We start from the raw sequence: 20676 nt of genomic DNA on the forward strand, positions 1-20676 counted from the left end.
AGCATATCTTTTCAAGCAGTTAGCTGGCTAGGATCAAGAGTATGTGACTAAACAGAATAAATTTAACTGGCATCAAAATGCAACCTCGGTCTCATTATCACCATATGCTGACAAACTATTGCCAAAACAAAACTAGTCCTTCTGCTACAGAAACATTAGGGCAGGGCTCCCTGCAATCTGCCTTATCTCTGGACTCACCAAAGCTATGGAAGTAAGAAGGCTTCATCCTCTCTGCAGAAGCAATAGAACATATCACCTGGGCTCCATGGATTGTCTCCCCAGGGTCCATCTTTTCTGGAGGAACCCGAATAACATTATAGCAGGAACCTGAAAAATGGAAAATGCTATCTTAACAGTTTTACATACATTCTAGAATAAAAGATAACCCTTGCACTTGAGGACTTGGCAAAAGCAGTTAAGAGATTTATGCAATAGGCATGGCATTCATATTTCATGAAGGGTTATTTCAAACAAAGATTTGGATATAAAAAATATATTACCTTTATAAAAGTCATTAGCTAAGGTTTTGAAACAGCACACCCAAAGTGATCAACCAATGATTCACTGTATTCTAATGTTCTCAAATGGTTACCTCCTGACTCCACACAGAGGAACTCCATCCCTTCCTCATAGGAAGAGTTAAGATAGCAGGCAGGAATATCCTCAAATTCTCTTTGTCCCTTCCTTCTTTCCCTCTATCAACTATGATCTCCATTTGTACCCATGTCCAATTCCTTCCCTCCAGTCCTCTAGACCCCTCTTTTTTTTTTTTTTTTTTTTGAGACAGGGTCTCACTCTCTCACCCATGCTAGAGTGCAGTGGCCTCATCATAGCTCACTGCAACCTCAACCTCCTGCCTCAGCTTCCAAGTAGCTAGGACTACAGATGCATACCACCACATCTGGCTAATTTTCCTGTTTTTTGTAGGATGGAGTCTTGCTCTTGCTCAGGCTGGTTTGAAACTCCTGACCTCAAGTGATCCTCCTGCCTCGGCCTCCCAAAGAGCTAGGATTACAGGCGTGAGCCACCATACCCAGCCCTAAAGCTCAAATTCTTACAAATAGTTTATAATAAGTAAAAATACAATGCATCAAATGACAATGAGAACTAAAATGGAAAATGAACCAGGAAACGGGGATTAAAAGTGATTGATAAGTTGGGGCTACTGTTTGCAATTTTAAATATGCTGATTTGGGACGTCTTCACTAAGTAGACAACATTTGAGTAAAGACTTGAAGGAGGTGAGGAAGAAAGCTTTGAGGCTATCTGGGAGAAATGCATTTCAGGCAGAGAGAAGAGCAAATGCAAAAGTTTTCCAGCCAGGAGCAAGTCTGGAGTATTCACATAAAAGCAAGAAGGCCAGTGTGGCTCTGTCATAATAAGCAAGGTGGAGAGTCTAGGAAGTGAGGCCACAGACATGGGTATGGGTTCAAAGGATAACTGTGGCTGCTGTGCTGAGAAGAAACTGAAGTGGGGCAAGGACAGAATCAGGGAAACTAGTGAAGAGGCTACTTCAGTCATTCAAGTAAGAGAGGGTGGTGGCACAAAGTAGAGTGGTGGCCCTGGAGATGGTGTGAGGTGGTTAGATTTTGGATATATTTTGAAGGCATTGCTGAAATTACTTTTTGATCAATTGAGTGTGGACGTGAGAGAGAAATGTAAAGGATGATTCCAAAGTTCTTGTCCTGAGAAACTGGATGGATGGAATTAGCATCAACTGAGATGGGGAAGACCCATCGTGAGAAGAGAAAGTTTAAGGTGAGTACAGTGGTACACAACTGTAGTCCCAGCTACTCAGGAGGATCCCTTGAGCCCAGGAGTTCAAGTCTAGGCTGGGCAACAAAGAAAGACCCTCATCTCTAAATCTCTAATTTAAAAAAAAAAAAAACAAGAGAGACAGAGAGAAAGAAAGAAAGTTTAGTGGAAAAGATCAGGAGTTTGGTTTTGGACAAGTTAATTTTGTAATGCCTGTTAGACATCCTAGGAAGAACACTAAGTTATTATGATCTGAGATGCGAGAAATGACCTCCTAAAGACCAAATTGAGCCAAATTAGGAGTCTTTATTAGCTGGCCAGTGACTACTCTCTGCACCGCCAAAGGCGGTGGCACAGAGAGCAGCATTGACCCTTTGAAGCAGAAAGTTTTTATCATGAGTAAAAAATCATTGGGGCAGAGCAAGCATGATTATAAGGGCAAAAAGCAGCAATACATCATTCTCATGTCCTGCTGCAACAGGATCTGGGCAGTTTAGGGCTTGGTCATGCAGAACATGGGTGTTGTTGTCCCACACTTGGGGCACTGTCTTTAGCAAGCAGTTTTACAGACGCGAGATAGCAGGTTAATGATTTTTCGGCACAAAACTCACACTGTGACATTACAGAAATAGCTTTGACAATGTTAAAATTTCAGCCTTTAACATTATATGGCCAAAAGTTATAACAGTTAGTAGTCTTGAAGCTTTTGGCCCTTAACATAAGTAAACAACTTGATATAAAATACTGGGGAGGCTTAGGTTGGGGGATATAAATATGGGTTTTTTTGGTTTTATTTTTATTTTTTTATTTTATAGAAAGGTTCTTACTCTGTCACCCAGGCTGGAGTGCACTGGTGCAATCATAGCTCACTACAGCATCAATCTTCTGGCCTCAAGCAATCCTCCTGCCTCTGCGTCTCAAGTGGCTAGACATGCACCACCACCCAGCTAATTTTTTTCTTTTTTGTAGAGACAGATTCTGACTATGTTGCCAGACTGGTCTCACCCCTGGCCTCAAGTGATCCTCCCACTTTGGCCTCCCAAAGCACTGGAGTACAGGCATGTGCCACTGTGCCCGGCCCTAAAGATATGTTTTGAGAACCCATTATTTCTAAAGCATCATGCTTTACACAGTGTCGAAAGAAATCTTAGACAAGCTCTGTAGTTCCAAGAGTACCTGATTTCTGTCTCTGATTAACATGAAGAACATATTTTAAATAAGTATTAAAAATCAATTGGACTGATTAATGTTTAAAGGTTTCTGGCTTATTTTTTAAAGCCTTTTAAAAATATCTGGAAAAGCTAAAACAATTAAAAAGCTTTTTATTTCCTGAAGGTAGGAATTACTAGCAAGCATTTTATTTTATTACAGTGAGGATCACTAAATTCCCCCCAAATGTATAGTAGGTAGTCAAGCTCCGTGCAGCTACATGTACTTTGAGTTCCAGTTCAAAAACTTCTCACTGAACCAAATAATCAAGTAAGAAAAGATAAGTAGATTCAATGTTAGCTGGGATTAGGAAAATAGAACTCCCCGTCCTAGCAATTGGACTAAGTGACAATTATTCAATTCACTGAATTTAAACACATTAATTAATGAACTGTTTGAACTGAAAACCTTGAAGGCATTAGGCAGGGCAAACAGACACCCAGGAAACACCCAGCAAAGGAATGTCCACAAAGATCTGCTTGCTCAATACTGCGTCTAACTCTGGGAGAGTCTCCAGAAGTTTGTATTAATATTAATAACAGATTCAGGCAAAGTAATAAGCACAGCCTTTCATGATTGGTAGCAGGGTTTCTCAGTGAGATCCAGGGGCCACTTGCACCAAGATCACCCAAGGACCATGTTAACATGCAGATACTTGGCTCCTTTCCAGTTCTACTGAACCAGAATCCCTGAAGATAAATGAAGCCCAGTAATCTACATTGCTGGCAAGTATTCCATGATTCTTAGACACACTAAAGGCTGAGAATCACTGATCTGATGACTAAATTGTTTCAGAATATAAAATTCAGAATGGTTAAGTAATATTTCCCATGTTATGAATGAGTCACAAAGTGATCTACTTTGTTAATAGAGTTAATTTATTAAGAAGTGGATTTTGGGGGCCAGGAGTAGTGGCTCCTGCCTGTAATCCCAGTGCTTTGGGAGGCCAAGGCAGGAGGATGGCTTGACCCCAGAAGTTTGAGGTTACAGTGAGCTATGACCATGCCCCTGTACTCCAACCTGGGTGACAGGGTGAGATCTTGTCTCTTAAAAAAGAAAAAGAAAAAAAGAAAGACATGGATTCTTTAATGATCAAAAAAGATGGATGGACCAAAAAAACTGCTGAGTCAGTGTATCTATTTGTGAAACATTTTATTAAATACCTAGAAGGATATTTGCTGTTTCCTATAATAGTTTTGAAGAATACATCCTTACCTCGGGTAAGAAAGAAGAGGAGAGAGAACTGAGTGATGGGGTGTTCAGGGCACCATCTCTCTACATGAGCCAGTAAAAAAACACCCTGCAGTATTCATCTTTGTATATACTTACACGTGTAAATACAGAGATATACGAGAAGCAACTCACAAAGCCAATTACCTACGAAAGGTATACCATTAACCTATACAAAGGCTTCACAGGTTGTAGATGGTAAGTTGACCGATAGCTAAAATAGACAGACTGTCAGAAATATTCAACATAGTAGTCCTCCCTTATCCATAGGGGATATGTTCCAAGCACCCCAGTGAATGCCTGAAACTGTGGATAGTACCAAATTCTATATATACTTTTTTTTTAGACACAGGGTGTTGCTCTGTCACTCAAGCTGGAGTGCAGTGGTGCAATCATAGCTCATTGCAGCCTGTAATTCCTGGGCTCAAGTTATCCTCCCATCTCTGCCTCCAGAATAGCCGTGATTACAGGCATGTGCCACCAAGCCCAGATCTAAATATACTGTTTTTTCCTTGAAAAACATACCTATGATAAAGTTTAATTTATAAATTAGGCATGATAAGAGATTAACAACAGTAACTAATAATAGAATAATTATAACAATATACTGTAATAAAAGTTATGTGAATGTGGTCTATAATCTATTCAGTTTAAGTAACTGAAACTGAGTAAAGCAAAACCACAGACAATGGGGGTACTATACATATACTTACACATTCCTTTTCAAACAGAGAGAGACACGTGTATTCAGGTACAGGAACCAGAATTTGAATACCCTTAGAGAGTGGCTAGATAGGTGAAAAGGCCCTTTAAAAGTGGAGGAAGAAATGGTATATAGGTGGAGATTGGGTATTAAAAAATAGCAATACAGTCTTCTGTACTCAGTGACAAATAACTAATGAGATGATCTAATAAAGTGACTAACAGCAAGCCTTTGGGTGTGAGTCAGGCTTGAAAGTTTGTCTAAGCTAGTGACTGAAACCTCCTCAAGGTTCACTGCCCTCATCTATAACGTGGAAGAAACATTAGCACCTTTATCAGAGAGTTGGTATAAGGATTAAGTGAGAAAATACAGGTGAAAATGCCTAGCACCAGCACACAATAGGTACCCAATACATTTCAGTTATCATTATTAGCTGTTAGAACTTTCTCGAGCAGATTGGGAGGTGGTTGTAGAAACATGTGGATGACCAGGAAAGAGGTATGATGTAAATGGTTGTGACTGGAACCCCACTATGACCTTAATTCACTTTGCAGTGTATTACTCCCATGACAAAAATAAATTCCTTCCCTGTGTGATAGACAATGTACCTTCCCTATCTCTATTGGCTGCAGCATTCTAAACTACTTATCCTTACACTGTGGTACTTCTTAAAAATTCGAGTTTGAGGAATATGCACTGAAAATCCTTACTATGCTTGTGAACCAAAAGCACAATGAAACATAAAAAGGTGAGTTAAGCTGAAAAGGGCAAACAGAAAATCAGCTGCTAAGCATAGGTGCAAATGGACCATAGAACAGATACTTAATGATAAATCATATATTTTAAGTTCAGTCATGCCATTTTGGAGATTTCCTTCTGAAGCTTTCAAATGATGTTTCATATATTTACATTTTAACCACAATGGAACCCTGAGAAAAGTATTAACTCCCAGCTACTTCTAGAAAGACCTCCACCGCAACTGTACCTTGTGGCCCGTACGAGTTCCCCAGATTGTATGCTGTTCCATCTGGGTCATAATGAGGATGTGCAGTTGCCCCATTCACAGCAATAAATTTGCTCCAATCTACCTGCAAATTTAAGATGATTCGAGATTTTTAAATGTTACATGGGCAGATCTCTATTTATATGCATAAATAGTAGGGATGTGTCAAATATTTTAAAAATAAGATATGAAAACTACAGTCTAAGCCCTAATTTCTTACCTCTGAGAAATCAAAATTATTTTTCCCACTAAAGAGAAAGAAATCAAGACCAAACAAACAAAAAAAAAACTAAAATAAAAACAACCATCACCACCACCGACAAAACAACCCTGAGTAGATTTGACCAAGATCACAGGAAAGTTCAAAAGAAGCATAAGAATTAAAATTAAAACTATGGTCTGAAATTTTACTTTTAATTAATATGTTATGTGAAGGCAATATAGGTCTAACCAACCTCCAGTCCAATCCTAGCTATAGCTAGAAAGAACATGAACTAACCAAAGTGGATCAGTACCATTCTAGTTCTCTTTCACCCCAGCCTTCAGATATTAAGATTAAGGAAGGAGTTCAGGATGATTTTTAAGGAAAACCAATTCCACAGGCCATTCTAATCAGTGCAGAGGGTGAAGGTGATCTGAATCAATGAATAACTTTGTTTTTGTGTGATTAAACCTCCAATTTCTTCTTCAGATATCTACTACTATAAAAAGTACTTTGAATGGTAAGACATTTTAGGATCTATTTTATTCATTTTTTAACCTATACTTTACCTTTTCTGTTTTTTCCAGAGTTTCAATGTCCACTTTATTGATAAAGTTGGTCTCAGTACTAACGTAGTAATCACCCTTGTACTGCACATAGTTGACATTAGTGTTGTCACTTATGGCTGAAACCAAACCCCAGAGTTATTTAAGCACCGTGGCTTACTGGAGCAGACACTAAGCACACATTCAAAGGGAGAAAGCAGCTTCAACATCCTCTTACATACACAAAGAAATCTACTTTCAAGATTTATATTTAAACATAAATATAATATATTTAGATATAATATAGATTGTCATATATCATAATAGCTTAAATACTCATCACTGTCACCTGCAGCTTACCAGGCAGCTCAAACATTGTCATGAAACGTTCAAAAACACTCTTGCATGGATCCGGGAGGGCCAGTGTGCCGAATTCTGAGATCACAATTCGATTTTGAACACTGTTGGCCTTATATGAATCACTCTGCAGAAACTTGCTCCTGTATGTCACTTTGCCCTTTGTCATCCTGAACTGGTGAAGCAAAGCCATTCCATCAAACCAATGACCATACCTTCAAACAGGAGAAAAAAGTAGAAAAACAAATATTAGTAAGAAAACATGGGGTCAAAATGAGAGATGGAGTGATACACCTTCATTTCAAATATAAAGATAAGGAAATGGGATGGGATCCCAGCACAACCTGATTAGTCAGAGGACTTGAAATTAAAGGAGAATAGCATTTTAGGTATATCCTGATGTACAAAAGGAAAGAGCAACTTACTTTCTCCTGAACCTTACCCCTGTCAAAAAGCTAAAGAGCTAAAGAAAACCCCTATGGTGGTGCATCATAAGATAATTCTGATCTTTACCCTATGGCTAAGAGAATAGCATGAGAGGATATGGAATACCTAGCATTCATTAATACCAAATTAGAATCAGTTCCTAAGCTTTTAGAAATAGTTATCTTCATATCTTATATGTATTAAATTTTCCATTTACTTTAAAATTCTTCAAATTTATCATGATTATGCTAAAGTAGACAAATAAGATGAATGTCCTTCTTAGATAATCATTTTTGTCCATATGATTACACTAGAAATGATCTACTTAAATGACAGAATGTTGAAAAACTGTAAGGAAAAGTGGCTTTGCTTTTAAAAACGGTTTATCATATGGTCTTTTCTTTCATATGCTTGATAGATTGAACACTTAATGTCCTCAGCATGGATAAGCAAAGCTAACATCAGCTAGAAGAGATAATTGTACGCCCATGTTCGTAGCAGCATTATTCACAATAGCCAAAAAGTGAAGGCAACTCAAGTGTCCATTAATAGTTGAATGGATAAACAAAATGTTTAGATTGTAAGGATTCAGAGCATGCCACCCCAAAATATGCCACTTTGACATACTGATTATTTTGAGTTATTTTGAGTTAAAGACACTTGGAAAACAACAGATACTAAAAGGACACTCTGACCTTTTTCTTCCTGAAAGCAGGAGATAAAACTCCCATGAGAGAGGTGCCCTCCCTGCACCAGAAGGAAGAAAGACACTCTCATCACCAGAGGTAGAAGAGTCATGGCCAAGAGAAATCTGTACAAACCTTGTTAAACTAACCTTTAGCTTCATGGTCACTTTCCACAATTAACTGTCCCAGCCCAAAGCCCTTCATCTTGTCACATTTTCATAATTACTGCTCTTTGTTCAACCCAAAGAACAAGTTAAGCTTTCAGCCCTAACTTATTCTTTGGGTCTTCATCTTTCTTGTGAGGACTCCCAGGAACATATAAAAATTACTAAATAAAACTTGTATGCTTTTTTTCCTGTTAATCTGTCATATGTCCATTTAATTCTTGGGCTAAGCCAGAGACCCTAAGAGGGCAGAGGGAAAATTTTGTTTTCCCTAACACATACACTGGAACACTATTTATCCTTTAAAAGGAAGGAAATCCTGCCACATGTTACAACAATGGATGAACCATTGAGGACATTATATTAATATTACATGAAATAAGCTAGTCATAAAAAGACAAATACTGTATAATTCCACTTATATGAGGTATTTAAAGTAGTCAAATTGATAAAAACAGAAAGTAGAGTAGTGGTTAACAGGGGCTGGGGGAAGGAAAATGAGGAGTTGCTATTTGATGGGTATAGAGTTTCAGTTTTGCAAGATTGAAAATGTTCTGAAGCTCTGTTTCACAACAATGTAACTATACTTAGTGGTACTGAACCGTACACTTAAAAATGGTTAAGATGATAAATTTTATGATATGTGTATTTTACCATCATTTTTTAAATTGCAGGAAAGAAGAAAGAAAAAGTCCCTCTTTACCCCAATTAGATGCCACCATTATCATACACTAAATTTCCATAAGTTCTTGGGTTCCTTTTTTTTTCTATATAATTCATCTATTTGTCTATTCATAAACCAATATCACAATATTTTAATTCCAGAGGCTTTGTGATATATTTTAATATCTGGTAGAGTTGGTCACTTCCTCTTAAAACTTTTTTTTTTTTTTTTTGCTGTTTTCTTGACTGTTCTTGCATAGTGATTTCTCCATTTGAACTTTAGTATCAATTTGTCTAACTTCCTTAAATAGCTTGCCGGAATTTTTATTAAGATTGCATTAGATTTATAAATTAACTTAGGGAGAACTAATACCTCTATGATATTGAGTCATTCTAGTCCATTCTAGTCAAGAGTAGGGGATGGTCTTTCCATTTATTCAAATGTGTCTTTCAGAAGTGTTTCAAAGTTTGTACATTTCTTATAGTTTATTGCTAAGTATTTAATCTTTGTCACAATTGTAAATGAAGTTTTCTCTACCAAAATGTTCTCTACCTGGTTATTGTTTGCATATATGAAGGCTATCATTTCAGTATGTTAATTTTACATCCTGTTACCTACCTTTTATTGTTAGATTTAGTTTTACCTTTGATTCTCTATTATAGTTTCCCAGGTTTACTATTATATCATCTGCAAAAAGAGATGATTTTACTTTACTAATCCTTGTACCTCTAATCAATTGCTTCAGTCTATCTGCATTGCTTACATCTGGTACAATGTAGTAGTAGAGAAACTGACCCTTCTTTTCTGTTTCTAGACTTAGAGAAAATACTTGTAGTATTTCCCAATTTAGTATTACTGGGATAGACACTTGACAGAGACTTGATAGAAATAGAGACTTACAAAATATTTATGATATATATGACATACATATACTAAATGTGTATACATATATAAAATCATGTCTAGAAAGTATCCATCAAGTTCTATATTCTTGAGCATTTTTATAAGGAATGGATGTCGAATTTTGACAAAAATTTTTTCAGCATTCATGGAGATCATTCTATGATTATTTTTCCTGAAACCTATTGATATGGTATATAATATACCATAGTATTTCCTAATAATAAACTTAATTTGCATTCTTGAAATTAATCCCACCTGATCCTACTGAATTTTATTCATATTTTTAATGTGGTGTCGGATTCTGTTAATAAAATATTTATTAATGCTATATTAGTATTATATATTTTGAACTTTTTTCATGGATATTCACAAATAATATTAGCCTATAGTTTTCTTTTTTGCACAGTCTTTATCATACTAGATATCAATATGATATTTCCCTCATAAAAACAATTAGGAAGTTTCCCTTTATTTTCAATAATTTATAATGCTTTGGGACTATCTTATGTTTGAAAGTTTGGTAGAATTCTTCTGTGGAATAATCTTGGGCCTGGTAGTTTTTATGAGGAATATTTTCTTAATAAGTTTCTCTATTTCTTCTACAGAAATTGGTCTTCCTAAACTTTCTATCTCTATCAATTTTTGGTCATCTGTTTTCCCCTAGAAAATTATCCATTTTACCAAGGTTTTCAAATGTATTTGCATAGAAATCTGCAAAGTCTCTTGTGATTTTTTTCCTTTTTCAATGGTTTCTTCTCTGTTGTCATTTCTTATTTTGTATATTTCTGCTTTCTCCCTTTTTGTTCTTGGTCATGTTAGCTAACGGTTTGTCTATTTTAGTAATTCTTTTAAAAAAAACTTAAAATGGTTGCAAGAATTTTTGCCATTTTGATCTAAAATCCCTTTAATAAAACCATAATTCTTATTACCAAACACAATACTACAGGAGTAAAACAATACACTTGGATTCCTCATTCAAGATGTTTTTATTTATTTTATGCTACCACCTCACACTGTTGACTCACACTGAGCTGTTAACCAAGACCACTAAGTAGTTTTTTAACACATTCTGCTGTTAAACCATATCCCTTCCATCTTTGTGCTTATGAAAGTGGTTTTCTGGATCCACTTGCCTTTAATAAATTTAATCTTGTTAAAGTCCATCTCACAAGATCCTGCATCCCAAGCATTCATTTATTCAAATCAACATTGCTTGAGTTCCTACTATCTGCCAGGCATAGTGCCAAGGCCAGCACTTACAGGCACATAAACAACTGATACAAAGTAAGAACTGCTACAATGGAGAAACATCAAAATGTGCTATCTATGCAGAGAAGGAGCAACAGGAGGAAAGGTTGGGGGAAGCAGGGCAGGGTCAAGAGGGGAAGAGACATTTGGCTGGTTCTTTAGGGATGTCTGCCAGTTGGAGAGGGGACAAAGACAGAAGTGCTAGAAGGAGGAAGGGCCATGAAGCATACGGCATCTTGGAAGAACAGCCAGTTAAGGAGCGTGTGGGCAGAGCTATCAGTGGCATGTGATGATGATGGAGAAACAGGTCAGCCCAAGACCACCAGCACTTAGACTAAGGCTTAAAGACCTTCATCAGGAAAGCGTGGATCTTGAAACAGGAGAGTGAAACAGTTATTCCTGCCTCTTACAAGGGTCACTCTGGACACAGTAGAGTGTGGGATAGAAAGAGCAGCGTGCAGATCTGGAGAAGCGGATGGGGAGAGCAGGCAGGAAGTCAGGCGAGGGAAGAGGAGAGCCTAAACTGAAGCAGCACCAGTTAGAAAAGGACAAATTCAGGGGAGAAGGTGGAGAGACAAAAAAAAAAAAAAGAAAAGGAAAAATTCCAGAAACAAGTCAGAGGTAACTTATAGGATATAGGCAGTGACAAAACAGAGGGTCCAAAAAGTCACGCCTGAATGACTGACTGGCTGGTGATACTTTAACCGAGATGGAGAATATGTGAAGAGCAAGTATTGAGGAAAAGTCAACAGTTCAGTTTTGAACAAGATTCTGAACTATTTGTTAAACATCAGGGTGGATGTGTTCCACAGCCAGTTAGCAAAACACAGGTTTGGAACACAAGAGATGGGGGTAGGGTGGAAGATACAAAATGAGGGTATCTAGGTATAAGTTTGCAAGCAAGATATTAACTACCATCTACTGAACACCTACTACATGCTAGGTATTGTGCTAAGCACTTTACCATCTCTCTTCCTTCATATATATAGTTCCCTCACATAGATTCTTTGAAGATCTATTGTTCTCATTTTACTGATGTGGAAACCAAGGTTCAGAGAAATATGCCCACACTCACCGGGGGCTGGTAAGTGACAGGACAAGGGTTTGAGCTCAGTGCTTACTCTAAATCCTGGGCCCTACAATATCTCAAAAAGTGAAGTGACAGTACAAGGGTTTGAGCTCAGTGCTCACTCTAGATCCTGGGCCCTACAACATCTCAAAAAGTGAAGTGACCTGTAAGAGTTATTTGGAAGAAAAGGAAGTGGGGAGAGATGATGATGCAGCAAGGTTTCAGCGGAGAGGAAGAGGATCACTCCTCTGACACTGAGGAGGCAGGAAGAAGTACCTACATGGGGAAATATGGAGGCGGGAAGAGGAAAGTTGAAGGAGTTAGATCCAGTTGCCCCTCTATTCACATGAAGTAGACCAGTTTATCTATTAGTGTGAAAGGGACAGGAAGAATGAAGGAGGCTTCAGGAAAGGGACTGAGGTTTGCAGCAGACCCTGTGGGAAGCTGGAAAGAACAGTGACTGCTAAAGATGTCCTGGCAGCACCAAGCATTCAGCTATGGCTGGAAATGCTCATCTTGTAATTAAATCAATCAGCAAAGTTATGTGATTTGCACTCAGAAGTGTTCCGCAGGCCTGGACCATGAGCAGAGGAAACCAAAAATGGGCTAATCTGGGCCTGAAAATGGTCAGAGGAGAGGCAGTGATCACCAGGGCAAAGGGAGTGAGGGTGGGGATGAAAGTGTGTTCGAAGTGACTGGTGGTGGACTCTGGGCCAGGGAGAAATTAAAAGAGAGTGGATGAGCTCAGAGGAAAGAGAATAGGAAGGAGAAGAGAACTTGATGTAATGAAAAAATAAGTTTAATGGGAATGTAGGAGTGTGAAAATTGGGGTTTTGAGCAGAGTTTCATAGTTCAGGATTTCGGGGGTGGGGCAATTCCATGGAGTAAGTTCCAGGTGTGGCCTTCCAGGCATGTAGTCTTGTTGACGTGGCACAGAGGGGGATAATCATTGCAGTAGGGACCTTCCAGGAATTGGGAGGCTATCATCACTGTGGATCCTGAAGTCCTGCCAAGAAAGTAGTAGAGATAAAAGTGCTAAGGCTATATAGTGCTCCGCCCAGATTCATGTAACTTTAAAAACTGATAGGTATGTCTTCAAGTCAATCACTGATTTAAAAAAGTTAATTGAAGGAAGGCCTTTGGCATGTTGTTACTATGTCTGCATGCTGACATGGATCTGTTAAGTGGCATCAAACAGCAATCCGAGCTTCACAAGTGAATTGGGGCTAGTTTTACTCACAGGTGAAGGGCTACACTGCCTTCCCTAGGTCCCTGTCCCTCCCTTTAAGTCTAATCTGGGGAGCTAACAGCTAAACTGGGTCTTAGTTTGTCTCCCTTTGACCTAAAGATATTTGTACTTCTCACCCAAGTGCTATAAATGTCCATTGCTGGCTTGGAAGAAGTTGACCAGCCACACCACCCACTTCTCCCACAAAGACGCATGTCTTCAAAGAGGCCTGTGGGCCAAGCCTGGGCCCTGAGTGGCTCTGTTGCTTGGTTTGAATAATATATTAGGGCAGCGGTCCCCAACCTTTTTGGCAGGGACTGGTTTCAAGGAAGACAATTTTTCCACAGACCAAGGCAGGGAGGAGGGGAAGGTTTGGGGATAGTTCAAGTGCATTACATTTATTATGAAGTCAAATCTTTCTGCTAATGATAATCTGTATTTGCATGCTCCTTATGAGAATCCAGCGCTACTGCTGATCCAAAAGGAGGTTGAGCTTAGGCAGTGATGCGAGTGTTGGGGAGTGGCTGTAAATACAGATGAAGCTCACTCCCTACTCCCCTCCTGCTGTTCGGCCCAGTTCCTAACAGGCCAAGGACCAGTTCCTAACAGGCCAAGGACTGGCACCAGTCCACAGCCCAGGGGGGTTGGGGACCACAGTACTAGGGCTTCTCCTTCCGTAGCAGGTGAAATACCATATGCCTTTTGCAAGAGGCTGTTACTTTCTAGGGGTTGGACTAGTAGTTTTCTCCTCCTCCCTCCTGCTTTCTTCCTTCTCCTTCTCCTTGCCTCATATGCTTTTTTTAAATTATAACTAGTGTGAAAGACACACATGTATAATAGGGAAAAGCAGAACTTCTCTGGTATCTCATTCACCCTCTTTTTCTCTACCTCCAAACCTCCCACAAACCTTCATTCCCCCTTATCTCCTCCCCACCCCACCCCTGTCCTGGCATCTAAAGTAACTTCTTAAGGGATTCTTGTAGCAGCTAGGATAAACAAACAGCATACCTCCATCTCCCTCCCCACCCAAAAACATGGCATTGTATTTCTTTCTAGCACTATCATTTTATAAGTCTATTATTCAGTGAAGACAAGATGCAACAGGTTTAGCAAATTAAAATATCTGAGATGTTAAGAAATATGTATATCTTAATCAAAGATATCTTGAACACACCCCTAGTTCTTGGTCTATTTCCAACAACAGTTGGAGAGGCACAAGAGGACCATGATCAGATTCCAAGCAGGCCCAGGGTCAGGGAGGGGTGGGGTGTCTTAACTAACAGAAAGTAGAATGGTGGTTGCCAGGGGCAGTGGGAAAGTAAATATAGGGAGTTAGTGTTTAATGAGTAGAGTGGTTCAGTTTTGAAAGTTAAAAAGAACTCTGTGGATGGATGGTAACACAACAATGTAAATGTACTTCATGCCACTGAACGCTCCACTTAAAAATGGTTAAGATGGTAAATTTTACGTATATTTTACCACAATTATTTTTACAAAAGCAATGATTCCTGGAATATCATCCAGTCATTACAAATAATGGTCATTCAGACTTTGTAGCAACAAGGAAATAAAGGTTTATGATAGTGTGAAGTGCTTTTTGCAAGGCAAAAAAAATACTACATATAATATGACTGTAATTATTTAAAACAAATATATAGAAATAGTGGGGAATACTGGCAGTAAATATACCAAAGTGCTAACAGAGGATGTATGTGGTACATGTTTGCCCCTACCATCTTTTCTATATTTCAAAAAGTTTTATTATATGGGTAAAAACTTTTATAATGAAAAAATTTTTTCTAATATTTAAAAATGTTTAAAACAAGTAGATTCCTTCCTGGCCATAGGGGTTTCTGCACATCACCTCATGTCCCTAGTAGACACTCAGAGAAATGATATGCTAAAGAGTTACTGGTTTTTCATTTATTTACATCCATTTATTGAGTGCTATGTAGATGCAGGCCCCTGCTCTAGACAGTAAGGATACAGGATAAATTAGAAAAAGTCCCTGACCTCATGGAACTTACATTCTAGTGGGTATGTTAGGTAGATAGCAAGGGGTCTCTGGCTCTCCCAGGGACAGGGGCAAGCACCCGCTTGAGATAATCACCACAGCAGGAGGAAGGAGGAGTGTACTGCCAATCAGAACTCAGCGTACTAACCACAAAATTGGCTGGGGATTCCTGGAAGAAGGAATTCCCAGAAGGTCAAGCAGTGTAGGTGCAGTAGGGTCTGAAAGATGACCAAAAGTAACCTTGGGTCAATTATCATGTCGTTAGCATAAATCTGCATTGTGGTTTTGCACCCTCCCATCCTCCATGGGCTTTCAGAGAAGCTCACAGGAAGTCCACATGCATAAACCTCAGGTTATGTAACTAACAGCTGCTCATCAAGGTGACACATGAGCCATGCCTGCCAGGGAGGGTCCAACCCAGACAACGTAAAATAAAACTTTAATTAACAGTGAGGGCCTCTTGTAATAATAGGGGCCCATTTACTCTCTGTGGCGAACGTATCTTGCTTTGCTCAATAAACTTTGTTTCTTGCCTACTTTGCTACCAGTGTGTCTTGTTATTTCTCAGCAAGAGCACACCAAAAACCAAGAACAGATCACTGACCTGACAGGAGAACACAGCTAACACACAAATAAACAAACAAAAAATACCAGACATCGATAGTGCTGTGTAGAGAATTAAAATAGGTAACATAATAAATACAGTCAATTCTCCATATCCCTGAATTCCACATCCATGGATTCAACCAACTGTGGATCAAAAATACTTAGAAGAAAAAAATTCCACACAGTTCCAAAAAGCAAAGCTTGATTTGCTGAGTATTAAGTTCACAGGAATGAAGTGATATGTAGGCATTGTACTAGGAATTATAAGTAATCTAGAGATGATTTAAAGTATACAGGAGGATGTCCATAAGTTATACGCAAATACTTCACATTTTATATAAGGGACTTGAACATCCTCGGATTTTGGTATTTGAGGGGGGTGCTGGAACCAATCCCCCATGGACACCAAGGGACAACTGTACTGGCTTTTCAGACTGGGAGAACAGGGAAGGCTCAAAGGACATGAGATTTGAATTGATATCTCAATGATAAGACCAGACTCAGAAAGATCAGGGAAGATAGGTGAGAGAACTAATGCCAAGATGCTGAGCAAATATACTGTGCCCGGTCTGAGGAAGTGAAAGAGGTCACTGTGTCTGGGGAGTGCTGGGTGAGGGAGAGAGCCGTATGAGGAGACATTGCCCTTCCTTCAGGAACTTATGATGAAACAGCTCGGTTGTCACACAGAGAGCTCCTGACATCTGGCACAGACTTGCAAAGGGCTTCAAATTTATGATACTCTGCAGAACAGAAAAAGCAGAACTTTTCAAAAAGAATAAAATCTCTTTTTTTCTCCTTTAGGCTACAGTTTTCTCATCCGTAATCAAAGGGATGGAATGGCAATGTTAGCCTCAGAGAGGAAGCAGATATTAATGCATATTCCATAGAACCAGCCCATGCCGAGAATGCAAATTGTTCTCCAAAACTCAAGGCTTACTTATCCTTCCCAAACTCGAATTTCCCAGGTCCAATTCGAAGTAGATAGCCTTTGAGCCACTCGGGAAAACGTCCCCGAACCTCAGCAGAGATGACCTGTGGCGTCTCCTCCACTGTGGTCAGTAGCGGTGCAATACATGGCAGATTCTGCCGCTGCCCAAAGATGGCTCTTTTCTGATGAGTATTTCCCAAGTACTTCTTCAAAACTGGGAAGAGGAAACCAAAAGCACAAAAAATCTTTACCAAATCATCTATAAACATGCCTGTTTGTCATAGACAATAATCTTATCAACTGGCAGCTTAAAGGAAATGTGAACCTAACACCACATAGAGTCTCAGAATTTCCTCTCTCTTTCATCATTCTCAGCCTATCAATGCTTTGGTTCTCCATTTTGAAATCACAATTCCTTCTTGTATTTCTTGTAGTACTAATCTGCCTGAGAATCAACTCAGAATCTTAATTACTATTTTTAATCATTTCTCAGAGTTAAACGATGCTTATCTTTTTACAAGAATACATCTATATGCTGTTCCCAGATGTGCTAATAGCAACCTTATTGTTATGATGAGAAATGATCAGCAGCCCTTTTGTTATGACAGAAAACCTTTATCTTGCTCTTTTTCTCTGTAAATTTATCTTGTCCTTCCTCAGTAAACTTCATTTCATGCTAAAAAAAAAAAAAAACAGAACTGACCACCACCATTCAATATTATAATTATATTGACCTCAGTACTTTACATACATCAGAATGTGATCCTAAAGATTTCATAGCTATTACTATGAATTTAATAGGATCTTAATTTTTTTTTTTTTTTTTTTTTGGTTAGACAGAGTCTTGCTCTTTGCCCAGGCTAGAGTGCCATGATGTCTGCCTAGCTCACAGCAACCTCAAACTCCTGGGCTTAAGCGCTCCTGCCTCAGCCTCCCAAGTAGCTAGGACCACAGGTGTGTGCCAGCATGCCTGGCTAATATTTTTCTATTTTTAGTCACCCATCTAAATTTTTCTGTTTTTAGTAGAGACAGGGTCTGGCTCTTGCTCAGGCTGGTTTCGAACTCCTGACCTCAAGCGATCCTCCCCACTTAGCCTCCCAGAGTGCTAGGATTATAGGCATGAGCCACTGCGCCCAGCCAGGATCTTAAATTTAATGTCTTTTATTTTAATGGCATACATATGACTGTACATGACATTTTCCAAAACAAGGGTATTATAAATTAAACTACACAGTGATACCCAGTCTGAAATTACCTAAAGCCCAAAAGCCACAAAAGTAAAAATCATTATCGTATAATGAAGAACTGAAAATTTTCCCTATTACTTCATACTTACTGAGTGTTCACGAGACAGTACTGTCTAAAGTAGAGGGGTGGTCAAATATACAATTAATTAGGTGCTATAAAATATAATTCTTTATTTACTTCATAAAAGTTTAACTAGAAAAATGAGCTAACACATACAGACACTATTCCTCTGAAGAAATAAAATTTACATTCTTTCAGCAAATTGTTACCCCATTTCTTTCAAATTTTTCAAAAATTTGAAAGCTTGGAGTATGAGACCTTCTACTTTCCTATATGACATGTAACAATTCCATCTTTCCTGATTCACTTTCATCCTGGATGCCCCTCTCAATACCTATGCCTAAGAAAATTCCATCAATTGTTCAAGATCTAGCTCAAATGTTACAAAACTTCCCTTAAGAAGCCACAGAGTATAACATTTAAGAGTGTGAGCTGTGGTTCTGCCTGACTCCAGACTGCTTGGTTTCAAATCTGCCACTTCCCAAATAAGTAGCTGTTTAAGTAAAACACTTACAACCTCTCTGTGCTCTGTTTCCTCCTTTCTAAGCTGGGGATAATAATTCTTATCAGTTCTAAGGCTATAAGGAATAAATGGGTTAGTTTATGTAAAGCTTTTAGAACAGAATACTCAAAAAATGCTAGCTATTATTATGTACATAGCCTGTAATGATCAATCCAATAAGATGTAATATCTTCTTTCTTTGAATTATTTTATTCATTCAACAAAGCGCTAAGTACTACTGAGGGATAAAAAGTATTAGAACCCTGACATAAAGGAACTGACTGTCTAGTAAACAAACAGATACTGATATTGTACTGTTTAGTTTCAGCATTGTTTCTGAGCCTGGTCTGAGGACTACTTAAAACAGAAATACCTGGTGTCATTGCTAAAATGCAGATTCCTGAACTCCACTCTGGTCCTAATAAATCAGAATCTGGAGGGGCGGGGAAGTAAGTATTCTTAAGCATACTAAAATTTGGGAACCACAGTATTAGATGCTTTGGAAAGATAGAGAAGGAAACCCTCAGGTATTTATCTTACTCTACTTTTATTAACATTATGTATATTTATCTATGCTCCTCTTAGATTAAAATAAATTCCCAGAGGTAAGGTATGTTACTCCTCTTATTTATTTAAGTAGAACTAAATGGAACAGCCTGACTGGGCATTTGTCTGAGTAGAGATACAGGAATTTTAAACGTTTTACATTTTGGAAAATATTTACATATCTCTATGTTCTATACTCCATAGCATGCTGTTGGCAATCTACTACGTTGTTCAAACTTTCCATAGTATCTGATATTGTCAACATTTTCTTAAACCCCTTTCTATTCTTAGCTTCTGAGACATTATTCTATTCTAACTTTCCTACTCCATCTCTGACTAGTCTCTGCTTTATACCACCTCAATTACTTATTAGCTGACAACCTTGGGCAAGTTACTTAATATCTCCGAGCCTCAGGTTTTTCAATGATAAATGGGGATAAAAATTCCTGCTTATGTCTATTGTCATAAGTAAATATGATGACCGTAGATACTTTCCAAAGGTCAATTCCATTTTATCAGCTCCTTTTCCTCTTATCACCTCATGAACATGTTCCTCAAGTCTGACTTTGAACCTTTACTCTTTAATGTCAGCACTCTCTTTGGTAATCTCGTCCAGTCTCTTAATTTCACCAATTACTTCTTTTTTTTTTTTTTTTTTTGAGACAGAGTCTCGCTCTGTTGCCTGGGCTAGAGTGAGTGCCGTGGCGTCAGCCTAGCTCACAGCAACCTCAAACTCCTGGGCAATCCTCCTACCTCAGCCTCCCGAGTAGCTGGGACTACACGCATGTGCCACCATGCCCAGCTAATTTTTTCTATATATATTTTAGTTGTCCAGCTAATTTCTTTCTATATTTTTTTAGTAAAGACAGGGTGTTGCTCTTGCTCAGGCTGGTCTCGAACTCCTGAGCTCAAACGATCTACCCACTTTGGCCTCCTAGAGTGCTAGGATTACAGGCGTGAGCCACTACGCCTGGCCCACCAATTACTTCTTGCATGTGACTCTCAACATGTCAAAATAAAATTCTTCATTTTCCCCCTTTGCAATCAGTTTTCCCACCTGCTAAATCACCTAGCTTCAGTGTCTCTGTGGGCCTTCAATTCACCTTCTCCACTGCCCCTCACACATTCACTAAGTGGTTAAATTCTGCTGACTCTACCCACACAGGGCCAGTAAGGGGATGCTAAAAAAATGATATGCGGTGGCCAGTATAAATTACTAGGGCTCAAAAGTCTCCAAGGGGAACTAGGGGAAATCTTTGTAAAGATTTTTACCAGTCCTTCCCTCCTTGGCACCCCCCTCACAGTTTTTTTTCCTGCCCTAAGCCTATCCTTATCAGTACTGATGCCGCAACTTCTCTTGCGTATCAGTCACGTCCTTCC

At 38.7% G+C, this 20676-nt stretch overlaps 1 protein-coding gene across 2 annotated transcripts in view; it reads right to left on the bottom strand.

Moving 5' to 3' along the window:
• BCO2 (beta-carotene oxygenase 2) overlaps positions 1 to 20676 on the bottom strand; it is a 35455-nt gene that overhangs the window by 13246 nt on the left and 1533 nt on the right. For both annotated transcript variants that reach the window (XM_045556579.1, XM_045556580.1), the window contains exons 2-6: positions 16950 to 17154; positions 7008 to 7219; positions 6672 to 6787; positions 5883 to 5985; positions 199 to 327 (exon numbers count right to left, since the gene is read on the bottom strand). In XM_045556579.1, the coding sequence (XP_045412535.1) occupies positions 199 to 327; positions 5883 to 5985; positions 6672 to 6787; positions 7008 to 7219; positions 16950 to 17154 (765 nt within the window). The remainder of the gene's footprint in view (positions 1 to 198; positions 328 to 5882; positions 5986 to 6671; positions 6788 to 7007; positions 7220 to 16949; positions 17155 to 20676) is intronic.

This window comes from Lemur catta, chromosome 7 (assembly GCF_020740605.2).
Source record: "Lemur catta isolate mLemCat1 chromosome 7, mLemCat1.pri, whole genome shotgun sequence".
NCBI classification, from domain to species: Eukaryota; Metazoa; Chordata; class Mammalia; order Primates; family Lemuridae; genus Lemur; species Lemur catta.